Source organism: Eschrichtius robustus, chromosome 20 (genome assembly GCF_028021215.1).
Source record: "Eschrichtius robustus isolate mEscRob2 chromosome 20, mEscRob2.pri, whole genome shotgun sequence".
NCBI lineage: Eukaryota > Metazoa > Chordata > Mammalia > Artiodactyla > Eschrichtiidae > Eschrichtius > Eschrichtius robustus.
Genome location: NC_090843.1, coordinates 18,964,075 through 18,984,435, shown reverse-complemented (window position 1 = coordinate 18,984,435; position 20,361 = coordinate 18,964,075). Strand labels below are relative to the sequence as shown.

The 20,361-nt window shown below is 58.3% G+C and overlaps 3 protein-coding genes across 10 annotated transcripts; 1 reads left to right on the top strand and 2 right to left on the bottom strand.

Moving 5' to 3' along the window:
- The first annotated feature begins 64 nt into the window (after positions 1–64).
- PGAP3 (post-GPI attachment to proteins phospholipase 3) lies at positions 65–14,109 on the top strand. Of its 8 annotated transcripts, XM_068531213.1 has the most exons (8): positions 65–289; positions 1,518–1,615; positions 2,415–2,567; positions 10,469–10,531; positions 11,183–11,244; positions 11,589–11,725; positions 11,999–12,203; positions 12,375–14,109. In XM_068531213.1, the coding sequence occupies exons 1-8, from the start codon at positions 109–111 to the stop codon at positions 12,436–12,438; spliced, it is 963 nt and encodes a 320-aa protein (XP_068387314.1). In that variant the 5' UTR covers positions 65–108; the 3' UTR covers positions 12,439–14,109. The 8 variants fall into 8 exon arrangements, 7 of the variants coding, with proteins under 7 accessions (XP_068387314.1, XP_068387318.1, XP_068387317.1 ...); XR_011071977.1 differs by lacking the exons at positions 10,469–10,531; positions 11,183–11,244; positions 11,589–11,725; positions 11,999–12,203; positions 12,375–14,109 and adding exons at positions 8,097–8,315; positions 8,724–9,139; XM_068531217.1 differs by lacking the exons at positions 11,183–11,244; positions 11,589–11,725; positions 11,999–12,203; positions 12,375–14,109 and adding an exon at positions 11,092–11,153.
- Positions 14,110–14,812: 703 nt separating this feature from the next.
- PNMT (phenylethanolamine N-methyltransferase) lies at positions 14,813–16,327 on the bottom strand. The gene is given in 5 exon segments (XM_068531575.1): positions 14,813–15,043; positions 15,045–15,255; positions 15,381–15,461; positions 15,463–15,586; positions 16,126–16,327. Coding segments are annotated over 5 exon segments (849 nt in total).
- A 1,789-nt stretch (positions 16,328–18,116) lies between these two features.
- TCAP (titin-cap) lies at positions 18,117–19,362 on the bottom strand. The gene is made up of 2 exons (XM_068530346.1): positions 19,225–19,362; positions 18,117–18,967 (listed from the first exon to the last, which is right to left on the bottom strand). Exons 1-2 carry the CDS (start codon positions 19,332–19,334, stop codon positions 18,574–18,576), a joined length of 504 nt encoding a protein of 167 aa, XP_068386447.1. The 5' UTR covers positions 19,335–19,362; the 3' UTR covers positions 18,117–18,573.
- Between the last annotated feature and the right edge of the window lie 999 nt (positions 19,363–20,361).

Below are 20,361 nucleotides of genomic sequence, written 5' to 3'. Positions count from 1 at the left end.
GGGGGTGGACTTCAGCGGAGAGTAGATGAAAGAACACAAGGCACTTCCGGTTACTCCGGATGTGAAGATTCCTAAGCTCCTCCGCCGGCGGAGGGCCAGGGTGAAGGGATGGCCGGGCGGACGGTGCGGCTGGTGCTGCTGGTTGGGGTAGCCGCGCTAGCAAGCGGCTCCCAGGGCGATCGCGAGCCGGTGTACCGCGACTGCGTGCTGCGGTGCGAGGAGCGGAACTGCTCTGGGGGCGCACTGAAGCACTTCCGCTCCCGCCAGCCAATCTACATGAGTCTAGCAGGTAAGCCCCACCCCGCGGTAGGCCCCGCCCATTGGACTTGCCCTGCCCCTTTCGCCCCCGAAGACCACTCTGCAATCTGTACCTTAGTTCCTCCCCCGGGTCCATTGTGAGTGTGAGTGAGTGGAGCCCCAGAGTGATTAGATAGTCCGTCAACCAGGAGCTTCATTTACTTTTTATTTAGTCAGTCAAATGGGCATTTACTACCTCCTGGGTACAAAGACCTGGAAGGACACTGAAATCAGACCAGGGTCCTGACTTCGGGGCTTACAGTCTCCAAGGGGACTTCAGCCTTCTCAAGTGCAAGGGAGAGGATGATTTGAGCCCCAGAGGACTCTTAGATTAAGTAATAGGGAGGAAGGAATCGTTTCTGGCTTTGAGGAGGTGGGGGCAGTGATTATCTTGGAACATTCTCGAGAGGAAGGACTTCTGGATGGATGCATTAAATTTAGGCCTGTGGCCATAGTGGGCACTTACTTTGTGGCAGGTGTCAAAATAGTTATTTTTCACAACAACCCTTTGAGGTCAATTCTCTTAACCTGATTTTTACAGATGGGGAGACTCAGAGAGGTTAAGTGTCCTGCCCAAAATCACACAGCCAGTAAGTGGTAAAGTGGAGTGTTTAGTTCTGGCCTGTTTGACTACACGTTTCTTCTCTTTACTATCCCTTTTCATACCAGACAGAAAGAACAGAGAGTGGAGGCCCTGGACAGATATGGACACATCCAGCAGCTTGGTTTACTCAGGGAGCAGGGTGCACGAAAAGGAGTAGTGGGAAATAAAGTTAGAAAGGCAATATGGGGCCTTAAAAGTCAGACTGAAGAATCTGGGCTTCATTTTCATAGATGGGGTGTAAAACGGCAAGGGTTTCTCCCTGGTGAGTGAGAGAAAATCCTGTGTTCAGGAAAGGCAAACATAAACCCAGGTATCCACAGATGAGTCCATCAGATGCCAAAGTCTCCATCTTGTGTGAAAGGAAAAGAGAAGAAACATCTCTACTTGCTCACTGTACACTCCTACCCCCTAAAACACACACACACATGCCTTTCCCTTATGTATATTTTACACCATCTCTCATCCATCCAAGCAGGAATCTAGAATTCTCCGATTTCTTCTGGTTCTCTCCAACCTGCAGGACCTCTTGGCCTGTGTTTGAGCTTGGGCCCCATTCGAGCTCTCTCTGTGCCTCCCCATGCTGGGGAGTTCACCAGGCCATATTTATCTGTTTCAGGATGGACCTGTCAGGATGACTGTAAGTATGAGTGTATGTGGGTCACCGTTGGCCTCTACCTCCAGGAAGGTCACAAAGTGCCTCAGTTCCATGGCAAGGTGAGTTGGAGGGTCAGGGTAGGTGGATGATGGGAGTAAGATGCCTCTAGTTGGACCACACTGTCCAAGCAGGCCAGGGTGTGGGGTGATGAGTGTGTGTTTGGGGCAGGTACCTGTTTTTCTCAAAATATGCTGGTTATCGTCAGATGGGGACAATGTGTCCTGCCTCTGGATTTGAGGTAACAGGATCTGGGAGGCTTTGGAGTCTCCTCAGGGAGTGGTCCTGGGCTGCTTAGGGTGGTTGAGATGCCCACCTTGCTACAAAGACAAATTCCCTGAGCATCCCCCTGGCACACTTTCTGTTGCTTCTTCAGTAGGAGTCTGGATTAAAATAATAATACCCCCTCAGATTGCCCAGCGAGTCACAGCTTGCTGATGCCTTTTGATCCAATATGATCTTGTTCTGGAGTGTTGAGCTTGGCAAGAATTATTCTCCCCAGTTTGTCACAGAGTAAGCTGAGGCTCAGAGGGCTGTGGTTAGTGGTAGAGGAGGGATTAGGACCTGTGTCTTCTAGATGGCAGGTCTATGCTATTTCCACCAGGCCATACTGAGCCATCCACACTGCCCCGCCTGGTCTCCCCAGTGCTGTGAGTGCTGGCCAGGATAGAGGGATAACCCTCAGCCAGGGACTGCAGGGGAGCTCGTTGATCTGAAGAGGGACTGCCCCTGAGGCTTTGGCCAAGGTCCAGAGCTGAGGAGCGGCTGGGGGCCTGGTGATGCAGCAGGTCAAGCAGAGGTAGGTTGGACCAACTGGGCGTTGCTTGCTCCTCAGGCCCCCTCCATGTGCTCCTTTTTCAGTGGCCCTTCTTCCGGTTCCTGTGCTTCCAAGAACCAGCTTCTGCTGTGGCCTCTTTCCTCAATGGCCTGGCCAGCCTGGTGATGCTCTGTCGTTACCGCACCTCCGTGCCAGCCTCATGCCCTATGTACCCCACCTGCGTGGCCTTCGCTTGGGTAGGTAACCTGGCAGGATTCCTGCTCGACACCCTCACCCAGCAACGAGGAACTCTTAGATCCCCATTATCACCCACCTAGCTTCCCCTCTGTTTTCCAGGGTTAAAGTTGCAGCTATGGGATGTTCGAGCCTGGGGAGAACAGGGAAGGTGCCGAATCAGGCCTTCCCTTTCTAGCAAAGTCCTAGGTCAGGCTGTTTGAGAGAGAGGGAGAGAGGAAAGAAACATTGTTCTTGTCGTGAAGCAGGAAGCTGCTAAAACACCCAGCAGGGCAGTTTACAAACACAGAAGGGAGGTGGGTGGTAGGGAGCATGCGGGGACCACAGGTCTTTCCAAGGACCCCTCTGCAAGGTTCAAAGCACTGTCAACCCCAGCTAAGGCCTGGAGGCAGTAGCAGCCACAGCACTCCATCTAGAGCTCAGTGTGGTCTTAGACCATCCCTGGAGAAGCTGAAATATGTTCCATCTGAGTATCCAGAGAGGGCTCTGAGCTTCACAGAACGGCTGGTCAGAAGAGCCAGCATCCAGAGCCTGGAGTTGTGTGAGAAGCAGGGACTGTGGTACAGAAAGGAACCACAGCAACCTTGGGGAGGGTGTGAGAGTAAGAGGTGGCAGTGGATGTCTCTAGACCAGAGCTACCACTGTGAGCCTTGGGGAAACAGCCCACACTCACTCACCTACCTGCCATCAAAGCAGCCACTTGTTCGTGTACTGAGCACCTGCTATGTGCCAGGCACTTTGTTGGCTGCAGGAGATCCACAAGTATATAAAAACAGACGGGTCCCTGCCCTCTGGTACTAATCACATAAGCACACCATTGAATATAAAAGGACAGCTATGAACAAGTGCAGTGGAGGATAGATGTGTGCTGTCGGGGTGTGTGATGGGGTCTCGACCAGTACAGGGCAATCCAGGGGAGCCTTCCCTGAGGAAGGGGTGTGTGAGGTCAAATCAGAATGATGAGGGAATGTGCACTGACAGGACAGAGTGCAGGTTATATGAGGACCTGAAAGGCCAGGAGGCCGACCAGGCAGGAAGCTGGGAGGGGGGTGTGAGGCGGGTGGGCGGGTGGGCAGCAGGTGGAGCCTGGAGATGGATGGGGATGGAGAGCCTGGAAGGCTCAGTAACACTTTAGATCTCGACTGTCAAAGCCTCATGAAGCAATGAGGGTTGGAGAGAAGGGGCTTCGTGAATAGATTTGCTATTCTGGCTACTGTGTAGAGACCAGGTTGGAGCGGGCAGGAGTGGATGCGGGGCCTAGTTGGTAATTTTAGCATAGGGCACAGTAGCGAGACTAGAGAGGTGGCCCGGGTCTTGGGAAGGAAGGTATTAAAGAGAAGTATGTTTGAGCTATGTTTTGGAGGTGACATTAAAATTTTTTAAATGTATTTATTTTACAAACAACTGCATAGCTGTTACTGTGCGCCAGGCACCATTCTAAGCATTTTATAAATATTAACCTTGTTAATACCATAACAAGCTTATGAGGTAGGTAGTATTATTGTCCCCAGTTTACAGATGAGGAAACCAAGGACTGGAAAGGTTAGATAACCTGCCCCGGAGCCAGGGTTTGAATCTAGGCATCTGGCTCCAGAGTCTACAGTCTTAACCATCTTGGCTGTGTGGATAACCTAAGATGGGAAGAGAGGAATCAAGGATGACCCCTGTGCTTCTGCTTAGGAGACGGTGATAGAAACTGTGGATGCGATCACCAGGGGGGAACTTGGTGAGAAGAGAAGGGGTCTAGGATGGAGCCTCGAGGAACCCCAAAACTTAATGGCTGAATAGAGGAGAATGAGCCAGCAACAGAGACAGAAGGGGTGGCCAGAGGGGTGGGTGGAAAATGAGGCCATCGTGTGGTTGGGGGAGCCCTGGGACAAGGACAGGAAGGAGAGGGTAGGCCGTTCTCCTGAACTCTGCTTCAGTCAAATAAGATGAGACTGAAGGCCGCCCCTAGATCTGGCGACCCTGAGATCTCTGAGGACCCTGGGGAGACTGATAGTGTTGGGGTGCCGGAAGTCCAGGCCAAACCTCACACTTGAGAGATGGGGACCGGAAGGAGGGCAGCAAGGAGGCTGTCAAGCCTCTGGGTAACGTTGCTCCTCCCTAACACTTTCCATTCAATAGATATTAATGATTTTTATCCGTTATGGAACACAGATTACGTGACGGGCATGGTCCTCAGTTCTGTACATACATCTTCTCACTTAATCCTCGTAATACCACTGTGAGCTTTGTGGAAGGCTCAGAAGGGGGAAAACCTGCCCCAAGTTAACAGCTAACAAGGTAGTGAATAGTGGAGACAGGCTGGCACCCAGGGCTGTCTGGCTGCAGGGCCTGAGCACCTAGTGCCTCTCTGGGCTGTCTCCACGTGCTGTGCGAAATGCTTATGGATCATCTGCCGTGGGTGGAGAAAGGGCTTAGCACTTGTGGTGGCTGAAGCCCCTGCCCCAAGGACCTAAGCCAAGTGGGAGGTCCAGGTCCTGCCAATCTGGGCGGCAGGATGGAGGCAGAGGTGAGGAGGGCTCAGGGAGAGAGCTTTGGGAGCTGTGAGGTGGGGAGATCATATCGTCTGGGGGAGAAGTCTTTCAGGGAAGCCCAGAGAGGAGGAGAGGCTTCATCCGGGATTCGTAGGCCTGGTCAGGCTTAGACGTGTGCACGTGGCAGGAGAGGAGGTTAGATTCCAGCATTCCAGGCTGGGGGCACAGCAGGAGCAAAGGTGCAGAAGCTGGTCAGTGTGGGGCCTGGACAGGCAACCTTGGGAAGGTCAGCCTGACCACAGCGTGGCTGGGTGAAGGGGAGGTGAGGGGGGTAAGATGAAGCAGAGAGGGCCCCAAGTGCCAGGCTGAGGGGCAAGGACTCCTGTGTAAGCAAGGGCCTGGCATCAGCCCAGCCTGTCACAGGCATGGGTGGGATAGAGCCACTACTTCCTCTTTTAGGCCTCACACAGAGAAGGGAATTTGGTCCTGGCAAAGAAAGCAGGAAGGGTGGGGAAACTGAGGACAGTACACCCGTCCCCTTTCCCTTGGGGTTCTTCCAGGGACACTGCTGCCTGGCCCACCGCTTTACTGCCCCCTCGCCCATCCCCCTGTTAGCACAGGACAGCCCTGCCTGATCTCTCTGAACTAAACGCAGAGCCTCCTTGGGTAGACGTGCTGGTCTGAGGGTCCCAGCCTTTGTCTTCACGACATGTGCCAGAGGCCAGTGGTCACTTCACGGCTCTTGCCTTGATCTCCCTGTTTCTTGGGTCTTTCATCTCACTGGCATCTGCCACTCAGCTTCCTTCTTGGTGAGGATCATACCTCACAGGTGTACCCTGCAGTCCAGCGTGACCAAGGACCCTTAGGGACTGATCAGGAGATGTTAGGTTGAGAGAGGACAGATACCTGGGGCCTGTGTCACAGGGCACCCTATGGGATGTGGTGTCCTGGGACATGGGACCCCCCTTCATGCCACCAGTAGGCCCTTTAGGGACAGAGTCTCAGTGCCCACACTCCCTTTGATGATGCAGTTTGGATCTTACACTTGGTCTTTAGTCCTGTGTATGTTTGCAAGCACGAAGGATCCCAAGCTCTGTGGAGGGTGTGGCAGTGGACTTTGTCCTGGGCTGGGTTTTCTGGAACAACTGGGGCTCCTGATTTCTGGTGGGGTGGGGTGGGAAGGCCCCCTCACCTGCTCCAGGTTAGATCTTGGGGAGGGGAGTGGGTCTCAGTCTTTTTCTCTGGGAATTCGCAGAGTTAATGAAGCTTTGGCACAAGAAGTCAACCCCCGCCTTGACATTTAGACCTGGACTTAGGCTGGGCAGCAGCCAGGCTTTGGAGGAGCCCACCAAAACTCTGCCCTCCACAGACCTTTGGCTTCGTGGAATCAGGGGCCTCTGCTCTCTGCCAAAGCTGCCAGGCCAGACCAGTGCTCTGCCCCTTCATCCAACAAGGAAAGGTCCTCAGGGGTGGAGGTGAGGCTGAGGGTGCCGGGAAATCCCAGACTGTCTCTGCAGGATGATTCAGGGAGGTGAGGACTAACTGTACCCTACCTCTGCTGAGGAAACTGAGAAGAGACAGGTTAAGGCTACAGCAGAATGGTGGCTAGACTTCAGGAAGGACTTCCCTACAGTCAGACAAGAGCCAGTGGAACAGGCAATGGCAAGAAATCAAGGGATCCTTTTTGATGGTGGAAAAAGCCCCCCTTCTCTAGTCTCCATCCACTTCTTGCCCACTTCTTTCTCAGGAGTGAACTGGAGCCGGCTTGCCCTGCCTGAGGCCTCTGGGGGGGCCCAGGATGGCAGCAGGCGTCATATTTAACATTCTGCCTCCCCCACTTCTGAGACACCGAGCTATTTAAAGACCCACTTGTCCCCACCTCGGTGGTGTCAATGACAGCCCCGAGCACTGGGGCTTAGTACTGGGGTCAAATTCCTGACAGATCTGGCTCACTTGGCATCCAACCAGTTTCACGGCTGTGATATTTTTGTCTCAATTTTCCTATTTTCCAACAGACTGAAACAGCCTCCTGCTCTCCCTCCGCCCAGCCTTCCTCGTCCCCCACCGGTTCCACCCTCGTTGGCAACCTGCCCCGCCTCCCCCTTTCCTCAGTGTTTACGCAAAGTTCTTGGCGTCCATCACCCTCCTGGCCTGTCTGATTGACCAGTTATCCCCCCGGCCCCCCCATTCTACTCAGGCTTGGCCGAGGAGTCTGGGAGCAGCCGTACACTTGGGCTGTCCCTTCCTTCCACGGCCCTCTGTCCCTTCGCTTGAGTCTTGATGACAAACTCGAGTGAAGAGAAGTAGCATCTCTTCGGTGCATCCTGGTGGGGTAGTGGCTCAGGAGCAGGGAGGAGGGGCCTCTTCCTACAGCTGAGGCGTCTGCGTTCTGGGATCAAGAGACCCTGGGGCCCCGTGGTTTGCCCTGGAACACTGTGACCTTTGCAGGGGGTGGGGGGTGTCAGGTGAAGGGAAGTGGTAGGGGGTCAGTCCCTGGACATGATGAAGGAAACTGACATTTCTGGGTTACCTAGCGTGTGCCGGGCCACAGCAACAGCCACCACTTACTGAATGGCTTCTTTGTGCCCCGTATTTTGCAGACATCGTCCTCACAACCCTCTTATGCAGTGGATGCTATTATTAACCCCGTTTTGTAGGTGAGGCAGCTGAGGCTCAGAGAAGATGTTATTTGCTCAAGATCACACAGCTGTTTAGGGGCCGAGGCAGAACTTGAACCCAGAGTCCATCTCCGTATGGAGGCTCCAGACATCCTGCCCCCAGCCTGGAACTATGGGATGAGCCTAGGCAGTTGTGGGGAGACCACCCCTTCTCGGCCTAGACCTCCCTGGCCGGCAGGGAGTATGGGAGGCAGACTTGGGCTCTTTGGCCTCAAGTCTGTGAAATCGTGTGAGGATCCCACACTGGTCAACTGGTCAAGGTGGGGAGAAGTAACTCCTAATGTTTAACCCTGTTCCTGGGCACTGCGCTGTACACTGTACTTGTATTGCTCATTAAATCCTTATCAATACTATGATTATTCCCATTTTACAGATGAGAAAACTGAGACACAGCAAGGCTAAATAACTTGCCCAAGGACACACAGGAAATGCAGAGGCAGGATTTGAACCCTGGCAGTCTGGCCCTAGGGCCTGCATTCTTAATGACACTATCTCCCAAATCTGTGGAGAGGGTCAGAAGAGGAGCCCCCCCATAATGGGACACTCCCCAGGGGAGAGGGGACTTTTCAGGGGTGCAGAGTCCAGGCTTCAGGTGGGTCTCTGTAAGTGGAAGGCCCCCTGGGGAGGCGGTTGGACAGGGGACCAAGCCACCCCCACCCCCATCCCATCCCTAGCCCTGTGCATCCCCCCCAACCTCCAGCCACCACTTAGCTCAGTCCTCCTGTCACCTCCCCCTTCCTGCCATGGGTGACAAGGAGGCCTGGCTGGCTGCCATTCCCTGCTGCCTTCCCCACCACCTCCCCCTCACGTTGGCTCCAGGGCCACTCTCTTCCCCCAAGGATGTCCCTGTTCCTCGCCTGCCCAGGAGACCTGGCCCATGTGATCGCCTGGGCCCCGTCTCCAGCCCCGGGCCTGCTTCTCTCCCCACGCTGACCCTGAGTATCACAGACTCTGCAGAAGCAGAGTCTGAGAAACGACTCTGTCCTGTCCCGTTTTCCAGCCTCCGGACCATGCCTCCATTGCTGTCTCTGGGGAAAGGGTAGCACCAGGGATAGGACAGGATGGCTGTCCTCAGAGGAGGAAGCAGCCTGACCTGGACTGATCACCTGACATCAGGGCTGGAAAGGGGACAAAGGATCACTTCGACCAGCCCCTGATTTGTCCCAGGGGGAAGCTCGGTCCCAGAAGGACAAAGCCTGTGCCCAGGTCATGAGAAGCATAAGCAGCAAGAGTCAACCCTGGACCCGGGCCAGACAGGCTTACACCGGACTCCCTGAGCCTCGAGAGACTTCCAGCTTTGCAGTAGAACCCAGGCCTCCACCCCACTGCTCTTCCCATTTCCTCATAAGCCCCCTCAAGCCTGCACTAGGGAACTCATCCTACCCTCTGAACTTCCTGCTGCATACCGGATGGAGAGTGGCTTTTTTTTTTTTTTTTTTTTTGTAATACATTTATTTATTTTATTAATCTTTGGCTGCGTTGGGTCTTTGTTGCTGTGCGCAGCTTTCTCTAGCTGCGGCAAGCAGGGGCTATTCTTTGGTGCGGTGCGCGGGCTTCTCATTGCAGTGGCTTCTATTGCTGGGGAGCACAGGCTCTAGGCACCTGGGCTTCAGTAGTTGTGGCACACGGGCTCAGTAGTTGTGGCTCGCGGGCTCTAGAGCGCAGGCTCAGTAGTTGTGGCGCATGGGCTTAGTTGCTTGGCAGCATGTGGGATCTTCCTGGGCCAGGGCTCGAACCCGTGTCCCCTGCATTGGTAGGCAGATTCTTAACCACTGTGCCACCAGGGAAGCCCCTGGAGAGTGGCTTTTTACCCTGCTCCCTCTGTCCGCTGCCTGGCCAATTTTCCTGGTATACTGGACCCCACTGAGCAGCTCCTGGCCTTTACCCATCTCTGGCAGGCCTGTACCACCCTAGTGCATCCATCTCCACCTCCAGGGCATTCCAGGCCAGACCTTGGCCGTTTCTCCCTTTGACTGGTTTCCCAGCCCTCCAGTGTGTGTATCTCCACCCCAGCCCACCCTTCTTTCAGTACGTTGGGCTTCTGCTGTGGACACAGCAGTCCCTGAAAGAAATGCCAGCACCAACTCCCACGAGAGGTAGGCCTCATCTGCAAGATGATGTGTGCTCTCTCCTTGCAGTTAATTTCCAGGAGAAAGGCCTCCAGCGTTCCCTTGGGCCCTTGCCCACCACTGCCCCTCCAGCCCTGCTCCGGCGGCCCAGCCGGGAGGAGGCTGGGCTCCGTTGGCCAGGCTCCTCCTCAGAGACTTGGCCCCAGTGGGATCTACTTGATCTCCCTCCCTTGCTTGCTTGCTCTGGACACACCCCAAGCTGGCTCGAGCCCCTCCACCCCACCCACTTCATTCCCGCCCCCAGAGGCTGAGGTCACTGGCTCGCCTGCCCGGGTGGGGCTGTCATGATCACCTGCCAGTTGGGGGAGGAGGTGAGGTTCCCCGGGGGCTGTTGTCTTAGCCACTGAGTAACCGGGGAACTTGACTCTGCTGGAACTGGTTCCCAGGCCAGGCCGGAACCTGTGGAGGCTGCAGCCCCCGTGGCCTTGGGGGTTCAGGGTGGTGGGAAGCTGAGCCTGAGGGGCCCGGGCTTGTCCAGTCTATGGGCTCCAGGGCCCAGGGGAAGCATGCTTCTCAGCTCTGTAGATCCCTTTCCCCAAAGTGAGATGGATGTGAGCCCTCTGGGGGGTCTTCCCCACCTTGGGGCACCACACTCACCAGCCACTTCCCTCCTCAGGTCTCCCTCAATGCTTGGTTCTGGTCCACAGTCTTCCACACCAGGGACACCGACCTCACAGAGGTGAGCGCCCTCCCACCCCCGTTTCTGCTGGAGACAGTCCCCGGAGGAGCCAGGAGAGGTGGGGCAGAGCTGGCTCTTCTTCTCTCCTAGTCCTCGTACTGACTCGGTTTACGGAGCACTTGCTGTGCGCGGGGCGTTTTAAACCTATTAGTGCACTTGAGCCTCACTTGACCCTCGTGAGGCAGGTGTGATTATTGGCTCTTCTTAACCGATGCGGCAGCTGAGCCTTGGGCGGGGTGAAATCACTTGCCCAGCATCCTGCAGTCCAGACTTGAGCCCACAGCTGCTGAACTCCAGACCACACTCTGAATTCTGCGCATGCGCTCCCGTTCTGGAGTCTTGGCGGGCACCCTCTACCAATACCTCTAAAGCCTTGCTGCTGAGCACACTTTTTTTTTTAAACTGTATAATGTGAATACAAGAGTCAGTCTATTGAATTCAGGCATGAAACAGCGATAGGCAAAAGGAGCACGAGACATGTCTCCACCAGCCATAGGCCTAGGACTCCCACGTTAGACGCTGGCTGGGCCTCTGCCACCCCTCCCTGCCTCCATCCCTAGTGGGTCCTCTCTGGAGCCTGCCCTCCATGAAGCCTTGTCTACCGCCTGTTGCCCACACACTGGTCCCTCATCCAGCTCTCCTTGTCCTCAGAAAATGGACTACTTCTGTGCCTCCACTGTCATCCTACACTCAGTCTATCTGTGCTGTGTCAGGTGAGCCCGCCTTGGCTGCTGTGCGAGCAAAATCAGGCCCTGGGGGCAGAGAGGGGTCGCCGGTCTCTCCCCTGGGGGTGCTGTCCCAGGGCTTTCATCTTGCACGTGCATACGCTCCAGACATCTCTGGATAGGGACTCTGTGGTGGGATCAGGGGCCCTGGCTCTTTCCAAGGACCTTGGCAAAGGCCCCCAGGAGTTGGAGGCCTGCCCTGCTAGCCTGTTTTGATGGGGGAGAGGGGCAGCGGCTCCCCCACGCTGCTGCTGGCGTGAGGGGACGCTTCAGGGAATGCTGCTGCGGGGATGGGTCACCCTACATCTGAGCAGCTCTGGGTTGCGGGGCAGGACCGTGGGGCTGCACCGCCCGGCCGTGGCCAGTGCCTTCCGGGCCCTCCTGCTGCTAATGCTGACGGCGCACGTCTCCTACCTGAGCCTCGTCCGCTTCGACTATGGCTACAACCTGGCGGCCAACGTGGCTATCGGTGAGGTGGGACAGGGTCTCTGGGGGGGCTGGACCATCTGCAGAGCTGCTGGTTTGGGGTGGAGGTGGGCATTGGTGCTGTTCCCAGAGAAGGAGCTTCTGGAGAGACCCTTAGGGGGAGGGAAGGGAAAAGAATTGGGGGTGGGAGAGGGGGGAGGTTGGGAGGAGCCCCTGAGGGGGGCCCTGGGGTCACAGAGCATGGGGGCTAGGAGAGACTTTGGGAGGAGAGAAGGAGGTCCGGGAATGAGCTCTCCCCGCCCCCACCCGCACCCAGGCCTGGTGAACGCGGCGTGGTGGCTGACCTGGTGCCTGCGGAATCGGCAGCGGCTGCCCCACGTGCGCAAGTGCATCGTGGTGGTCCTGCTGCTGCAGGGGCTGTCCCTGCTCGAGCTGCTAGACTTCCCGCCTCTCTTCTGGGTCCTGGATGCCCACGCCATCTGGCACATCAGCACCATCCCTGTTCACGTCCTCTTCTTCCGGTGGGTACTCCTCCCTACCTAGTGCTCACCTCCTCCGTGCCCATCCTTGCCTGCTTCTTAGAGGCCTCTGTGCACTGGTCACCCACTGCCCGCTCGCCTGCACCACCCCACCCTGCCCCCAGGGGACGCTCTCAGAGCTGTACCTCAGTGGGCTCCTCCCTCGGCCCACAGCTTTCTGGAAGATGACAGCCTCTACCTGCTGAAGGAATCAGAGGCCAAGTTCAAACTGGACTGAAGGCCCTGGAAGCGGATCTGCCCTCTTGGGGACCCTGTCCCTCCCTGCTGGCTCCCCTTCTTCCCCCCCCCCCACCGCCACCCCAATCCTTGAGATGACTTTTTCTCCTTTTAGCGTCTTGAACCTGGACATGGAGGGTGTGGGACCAGAATCATGTAACCTGCCCACCCCCTTGCTCACCCCCACATGGCCCTCACAGGTCTTGGCGTCAGTTCAGACCTGGCCTCATAACATCTGGGGCTGGAAAATGGGCAACCCCTCTGGTCCCTGGAGCTGAACTGGGCTAGAACTGCGTTCTTAGCTCCACCGAGAGGAGGGCTGCCTCTCCCTCCCCATCAGCCTCCTCCTCCCATCCCCTCACTGCCTGGGTGGTTCCCAGAACCCTCTGTCTAGCTGGGAGACTAGGTACCACAGGCCTTTGGGGATATAGTGGGGTCCCCTTCTGTTACCCCCGTGCCCTCCTCCGGGGCACCACTAGGTGGCACTAGATGCTTGCTCTTTGGCTACCCAAGTTTCAAGGCAGGTCTCATTCTCCCCATGGGATCTAGAGGGACCAAGCTGTTGGGACTGGGGAGCAGTGTCACCCAGACTATTGCCCCGGTCAGACCCCCAGGAGGCCTCACCACACTCCCTGTTCGGGGCCAGGACCCCAGAGAACCCAGGACAGGAATCCCTCTGGCCCCTGTGCTGCTGTTCTGGTTGGGAGCCCGCACGTGAGTGTGTAAGGGAGACCAAGTGTGTAGGTGACGGGATGGTGGACACGGGCCTGGGGTGTGTGGGATGCGGGGTGGGGCAGTGTGTGTGAGCATTGGCCTTGTGCAGTGTGGAAAGTGGGGGTGTATGTGAGTGGTTTTGAAGTGTGGTGTTGGGGGGCAGGCGGGTTAGTGTGGGTTAGGGGAACGTGCAGAGACTGAGTGGAAGTGCAGGGGAGTGTGAATGCCACGCAGTGGGGGGGAGAATCAAATCATGTCGACAGCCATTTACTGAGCACCAACCCTATACACAGCCCCAGGCCAGGCAGAAAGCCAGGGTGCCCCCAAGATCTGGCAGGGGTAAGGGTGTCCAGGCTGCATGTGTGTATATGTGTTCCTTTCTTTTGCCCTCCTCTTTACGAACCTCATTGGGCTTCTGCACAACCCCAAGATCTCCCCCCAGAATCAGCCCCTTGGGAGGCAGAGGGAGGAAGAAAAGTGGGGATCCTCCTTGCCTAGACATGGTTGGCCAGCCCCTACCCCAGTGCCCTGCCTGCTAAGCCCCTTTGCCACTGCCTGACCCAGGGGAGGGAGGGGGCAATCTGAGTGAGGAGGGGAGAAGGCTTTGGCTGGGTCTGGTTTCTGGTCTTCCCAGAGGCAGGCAGGGGCCGTGCTCTACCTACACCCTGGTAAAAGTGACCCCCTGCCAGTTGCCAGCGGCCATAGCACATTCCTGCGCCACAAAGACAGAATGTGGAGCTCCAGAAACTCTCCATCCAAAGGCAGTCTCTGTGACTGGAGCAAGGAGTCTGGATTCTTGCTTTTTCTCTGCCCTCTTGCCTCTCCCTGTGGGTAAGGGCGCTGAGCTGGGACTCCAACCTCAGGGACTTGGGTGACCTGTAACTTCTTTGATACTAAGAACTATTTTAAGGTAGGAGGGTGGCAAGGGACATTCTTAATAAACCAATTCTCAGACTCACCTACCCTTTTCCAGCTCATTGTGTAAGTAGGGTGGGCTGGAGGGAAGAAGACAGAGCTGGCTGGAGGCAACGGGCAGATGGCGTCTCTACCTAGGCCCATGGGCAGTGGGGATGGCAAGGACCAGATTCAGGGCAACAGCAGATCTGGATGGAGCTCCGGTCCCGCTCGTAGTGGGGGCTGGGAGAGGGAGCTGGTGCCCTCTTCTTCCCCTCTGACTTCCCTTGGCCTTTGTGCCTGGATTGTAGCACCAGCCCCTGCAAGCTCTCCTAATTATCCCCCTTCTCCTCCCCTTCTGGGCTCCACTAAGCTCCACTATTATTTATTTGTTCCTAACCTTTCTGAGCTTCACCTGCAAACAGGATAACAGGACCTGCTGCCGAGTGTGAGGACTGAGTGGGCCTAGCAGGTGCCTGGCACACAGCAGATGCTGAGTGAGTTTCCTCTGACCCCGGCTTTCCTTAGTTTGGGAAGAATGAGTGTACGGAAACCTACCTTCATGGAAGCTTGTGGAAAAAAGGCCAGGGTTGATGCCTCCATACGCCCACAACACAAGAGAGAGCTCTGGGCCCTTGTTGCTTCCCAGGAGAGCCACAGACTGCACTTACACCAACCAGCATGGACTTATTTCTTTATTAGGTGCCACCTCAGATAACAGGGCATCTAGGCGGGGGAGGGCCGCCGGCACTGTGCGCACTGGGGCCTCACACCCCCACCTTCTTCCGGGCCCAGGCGAAGAAGATGCCCTTGACGTCATCTACGCCTGTCCGAAGGTGGGAAGGCATGATGTAGGTGCGCAGATCCCTCACCTCATAGCTGCTATGCACCAGGGCCTCCCTCACCTCCTCCTCACGCACTGGCACCACTGCCAGCCTGGCCTCCCCAGCCAGGTACCATGACTCCTCCAGGGCCCCGATGAGGAGGAGGTGCCCCCCCAGGCCTCAGCAGTGTGGTGATGTGGTCCAGGGCCCGCTGGAAGCTGGCAAGGTCCGGACTCACAGCCTCTAGGCAGAAGGTGGAGACCAGGGCATCGGCAGGCAGGGGCGCCAGGCTCCCAGCGCCCAGGGGCTGGGGCTGGTGCACGTCGATGGGCAGGATCCGCTTCACCCTGGCTCGCAGCTGGCACTCCTTCTCTTGGCAGGATTCACTGTTTGACTCAGAAGGCAGAGTCAGGACCAGGGCTCTGGACTGCCCACACCCAGTTCTCTGTTGCCTCCCACCAGCCACTCCGTGGGAAACCCCCTGCCCAACCCTCATCCCCCCCGCCCTTACCCCTTGCCCTCGATGAGACAGACATGCCGGCTGTACACGCTCCAGTCGAAGGCCCCAGGCTCGTCTCGCAGCCAGAGCCCAGCTCTGGCGGTTCACCTCCAAGAAATCTGTCATGGTGATGTCGTCAAAGTGGGCGCAGGCGCTGAGCAGCTGGTATATAGTGGGGCCTGAACCAATGTCAATGAGGGTGCGTCCAGACACCTCACCTGGGTGGGGCAGAGGAAGCAGGTCCTGGTGCTAGGCCTGTGCCTGCAGCCCCAGCCTCAGTCACAGCCTCCCTTACCTGCGGCTTCTTCCCCCTCTGTTCCTTCTCCCCCTGGAAGTGTGTCTCTATCCGGGAAAAGCACTAGCTCTGGAGTTAGACTAACCAGGGTCTGAGTCCGGCTCCAACATCCGCTGACTTTTACCTGGGAAATGAACTTAACCTCTCCGTGACTCAGGTTCCACGACTCTAAACTCTAGTCACCTACCAGTGAGGATGAAGTGGGGCAAGTCTCAGGTGCCTGGCAGCTTCTCTCCTCCGCCTTTGCCCCTCATTCTGCATTCCCCACCTCACGTCTCAGTTCTGAGTGTTCTCCCCTCCCGACCCTCTCTCCCCACGACTCTCTCCTCTCACTCTCACGTGAGGGGCGCTGCTCCTCTTCCTCTTCTGTTTTCACCTCTTAACTACCTACCCCCGTCTGGCTCTCGCGTGCGCGCCCCTTTGGCCCCCTGATGCCTTCTTGTCCTGTTTCCCCGCGCTCACCGGTGGCGAAGGTCTGCGCCAAGCAGCGCAGCTTCCAAGGCCCGACGCCGTCGGGGCTGCTCAGGTCCCCCCGAGGGGGCGCGTAGTTGTTGCGGAGGTAGGCGCGGGGCTCGAAGCGCTGGTAGGCCGAGGCGACTGCCGCCCGGCCCGGGTCTGGGTCGGGGGCCGCGCCCGCAGCGTGACTCAGGTCCGTCCCGCTCATGCTGCTGCCGCGGCCGCCTTTGTCCCCCGCTCGCCTTTATCTGCGGCCGGACCCCCGCCCCGACCTCTCTGATGCGGGGGCGGCGGCTGAGCGATGAGCCGCCCGGGGCCACGCGCGCTGCGTTTCCCCTACCCCATCCGTCTCCGTTACTGTCGGAGCAGCAGACACACGGGGGGAGCATCCGTCCCCGCCCCTGCTCCACAGTTGCTCCCGGCTGCCCTCCACCCTTTGCCTCACTTGCCCTGGTCCAAGGCCAGCTCCCGCGCCCTGCCCCTCAGCTTCGTACCCCCAGACTCCTTAGACCCCTGCGTCAGCCAGTCCCAGCTCCTCCCTGTAGCTCTTCTCCAGCTCCGGCAGCCATTCACCCCTTTTGCCTGGCACCCTTCCCTTCTTTTTGGCCAGGGTTCAAGCTAGCCCTTTCCCCCGTTCCCAGCTCCCAGCGCCAGGGACATCTCTGGGACACCCTGTCCAACATCCACTCCCCTTTCTTAGTGAGGTCACCCCAACTCCCCTTCTCTGCCTCTCCTCTAGGCCTCTCTTTCGTCCCCGTCCTCCAGCGTTCCCCCCGCCCCGACTCCAGAAAGGACAGTCCGTTCTGGCCTCCGCCACGGTCGCCCCGGGGCCCAGAGCAGAGCTCCGGCCCCGCCCGTCAGATGGCAGCGACGATAGGGCAGGCGAGCCGGGATAAAGCACTTAGCAGACGGAACAGCCCGGGCCTCCCCTGCGGGCCCTGCAGGCTCCCAGCCGCGTATCTGGGGGCCGCCGAGGGCGGAAGGCTCGGGACGTTCCCGTCATGTCCGGGGCGAGGGACCCAGGTGAGGACGGAAGGGCGTGGGGCGCCTTCTCCAGGCTGCCAGGGGTACCAAGGGACGCGATCCGAGCCTTCGGGCGCCAAGGGATTAGGTGTGTCGCCTGGTCTGGAGTCTGACCCTTCTCATCTCCCAGCCCACACTCCAGCCCCCTCTGGGGGAGCAGGGCCAGGGCAGGCCTGCAGATTGCTTGGCACTCCAGGTACCAGGCTGTCAAGATGCCAGGGTCTCCCTTCCTATCCTCCCAAATGGGAAGTGGATTCTGCGGGGCCGTCTCCATGGTCTTCCTGGAGTGGGACCCTCCTCTGGCTAAGTCTAGTGCCTCTCGGCCCTGGGTAGGCTACCAGCCCCTGGCCTCCTCTGTGCCACACCCTTACCCCCACCTTGTCCCAAAGGGGAAGTGTCTTCTTGTTGGGCCAGGCAGCCAGGTTGGGACATGAGTCACCACAACAGCTGCAGGGGTCACAGACAGGAACCTGACCCCCCCCCACACACACACCCTACCCCCAAGAACCCACCTTGGGCTCCCAGGGCAGGGAGGGTGGAACACCTGACCCCAGCCAAGGATTGATTCTGTCTGGATTCAGAACCAAGAGAGAGGTCAGCCTTGGGGTCACTGACCCCATCCACACCCTGAGGCACAGCTAAGGGCAGTCCCGGTGCCAGCCCCTTCCGTATTCTTCGTGAGGTCATTTAAACAAACCCTGGATGCCAACTGGCCTCCTGGGCACTGCCCAGTGCCAGGGGACTGGACACAGAGGCCAGGACTTCAGAGCAGAGTCAGGGGGACTGGACGGACAGCCACCCTGTTTATAGCTCTGTCCCTGCAACCCTCCCCCCCACCCCCGGGAGCATGGGGTGACCCACTAGCTCTGCCATATTTAGCTCAGATGCAGGGCCTGTTCCCAGAAGTGAGCATGGGGGGGACACCAACGGGTGGGCCCCTCAACCACCAGGAAAGAGACGAAACTCTGGCATGTGATTGAGCATTTATTGCAGCGCTAACAGAGGGTGCTGGGGTCTCCACCTTGCTTCTGCCCTCTTCACGTCCCCCTCCCTCCGGTCTTCTCCAGGCCTCCTTCCCTGAGCATTCCAGATCCCCTTATGCTTTTTCTTCATCCTTCTCTGAAGCTGAAATCTGGACTGGGGTCACTCCTCTCAGGGACCTCTTACCCTCACCAGCATTTTCTGCCTTTCCTCCTGGGGGTACTCGGCTGTGCTGGCCCCCAGCTCTCCGCCCTTAGTGCCCACCGTCTTTGCTCCCTCCCTGTGGGAACTCAGGAGACCCAGGCATCCTGGCCTCTGGCTCCCACCTCCCCTAGCCCCCAACTCTGGGCAAACTACAAAGCTTCCATGGCCAACAGCTCCCCTCCGTGGTCCTAGCCAGGAAGGGCCCAGCCCAGGGCAGGCACTGTGGAGCCCAAGTCACTGGCCCTCTCAGCCTCTCTGTGCTTCCTGGGACATGGAGCGAGACAGAGTGCGACACTGGGCGCCGAGCTTGCTGACAGGCACCACAGGGGGCAGCTGCTTGGTGATCTCGGCCACGTCCTGGCGGTCCACACACTGGCCACCCAGGGCTGCTTCCAGTGCCAGCAGCTCCCGCAGCTGGACGGGGGTGTCCTTGCGCTCCTCCTTGGTGGCCCCCACCTTGGCAGGGGTGAAGATGGGCAGCGGCAGCATCCGCTGGTAGGGCAGCTGGTACTCCTGCAGCCCGCGGCCCAGGATGCCCATCCGCATCACCAGCCAGGGGGAACGCTGCACCAGCGCCTGGCACTGCCCCTGCTGGTGGTAGGTCTCCCGCCACTGGGCATCCTCCTCATGCAGGGAGCAACTGGGAAGGAGAGGGGAAGGGGACACTGAACTCCTGAGAGCTGTTGCCCTCCAGTCACACGCTGAGTGGCAGGGCCCCCCTAGGACTGCCAGGATCTGGGGTGCTGGAGGGGTGACTCCACTTTGCTCCCCGCAGCGGGAACTCTCCTGGCCCCCACCCCCCGAAACTTCTCCTGGGCTTTGTGCTCCGGCCTCATAAGGCTCAGGAAGGGTGCTCTAGGGGAGGGGAGGAGGGACGCCCAGCTGGCCAGCACTCACCCCTCCTCAGGCCGCGTGGACAGTGTCAGATCCTTCCACTCAGCCCAGAAGGCCTCTCGGCACTCACAGTTCTCCTCGGACACCTGGCAGCTCAGCTCTGAAGTGGCCATGATGACCGCTCACTCGCTCTGGGCTCTGTTCCTCCCAGGCCCTTTAAATAGCCCCCTCCTCCCCCTCCTCCCCCTCCTCCAGGGGCTATTTTCAGGCCCTCTGGCGTCAGATGCTATAAGCAGAGCCAAGACTCACTGCTGGGGGACTCTGGGCCCAGGGCGGGGCTTGGGGTACCTGGACTCTGGCTGCCCCCAGGTCAGAGGTCAGCTTCTGAAGAGCTCAAGATGCTCCCGTGGGGGCGGGGGTCCTCAGCGCGACACCTCCCGGTGTCTGAGACTCCTCAGACACCGTCTGGGACCAGGCACGTGCCCAGCCTCGTGCCACCTTGGCACTTGCCCTCTGCCCCACCCCTTCTCCTAACCAGGGAGGACAGCGGCTTGTCTGTAAACAGAGCAGGAACAGCAGGAACCAGGCCCCCTCTGGGCTCTGTACCAGGCCATCGTGTCCTTCCCCACTGCCTGGGCTCAAGGGCATATCCCCTGACCATCCCCTCAACAAGAAGGGACAGTGCCGCCACGTCCTCGGGCATCCGCACCTGAAGGCCTGGCCCCCGACCACCACCTCACCAGCAGGGGCAACGGAAGTTAATTCCACACGTGGGATCCTGGACGCCAACCTTTGCCAGGTGTTTTCCTTTCCCGTCGGGCCGGTAGGGTGGGGGGAGCAGATGTGGGAGGTGGCCCCAGCTCTACCCCAATGCCTCAGGTGGGGTGAGACAGGAATCCAGGGGCTCCAGGGAGTGGCAGCCAGATCTGGCTCTAGCCCCAAAGCAGCCATAAATAGGCTATGTGACTATGGGTCAGCTTCTAGCCCTCTCTGGGCCTCATTTTGCCCCCTTTCTGTTCACAATGGCCTTACCAGAAGAGTTCTGGGTCCTGCCAGCTCCAGGGTGCCACTGGGCAGGACCTGGCTCTCATCCCCAGGGAGCAGGCCAGTAGGAGGGCTGCCAGGACAGTGCAGCACCGAGAGCAGCGGCACGTGCTGCTGGAAGCTGGCACACAGGGTGGAGGGCATGAGGGAGGAGGA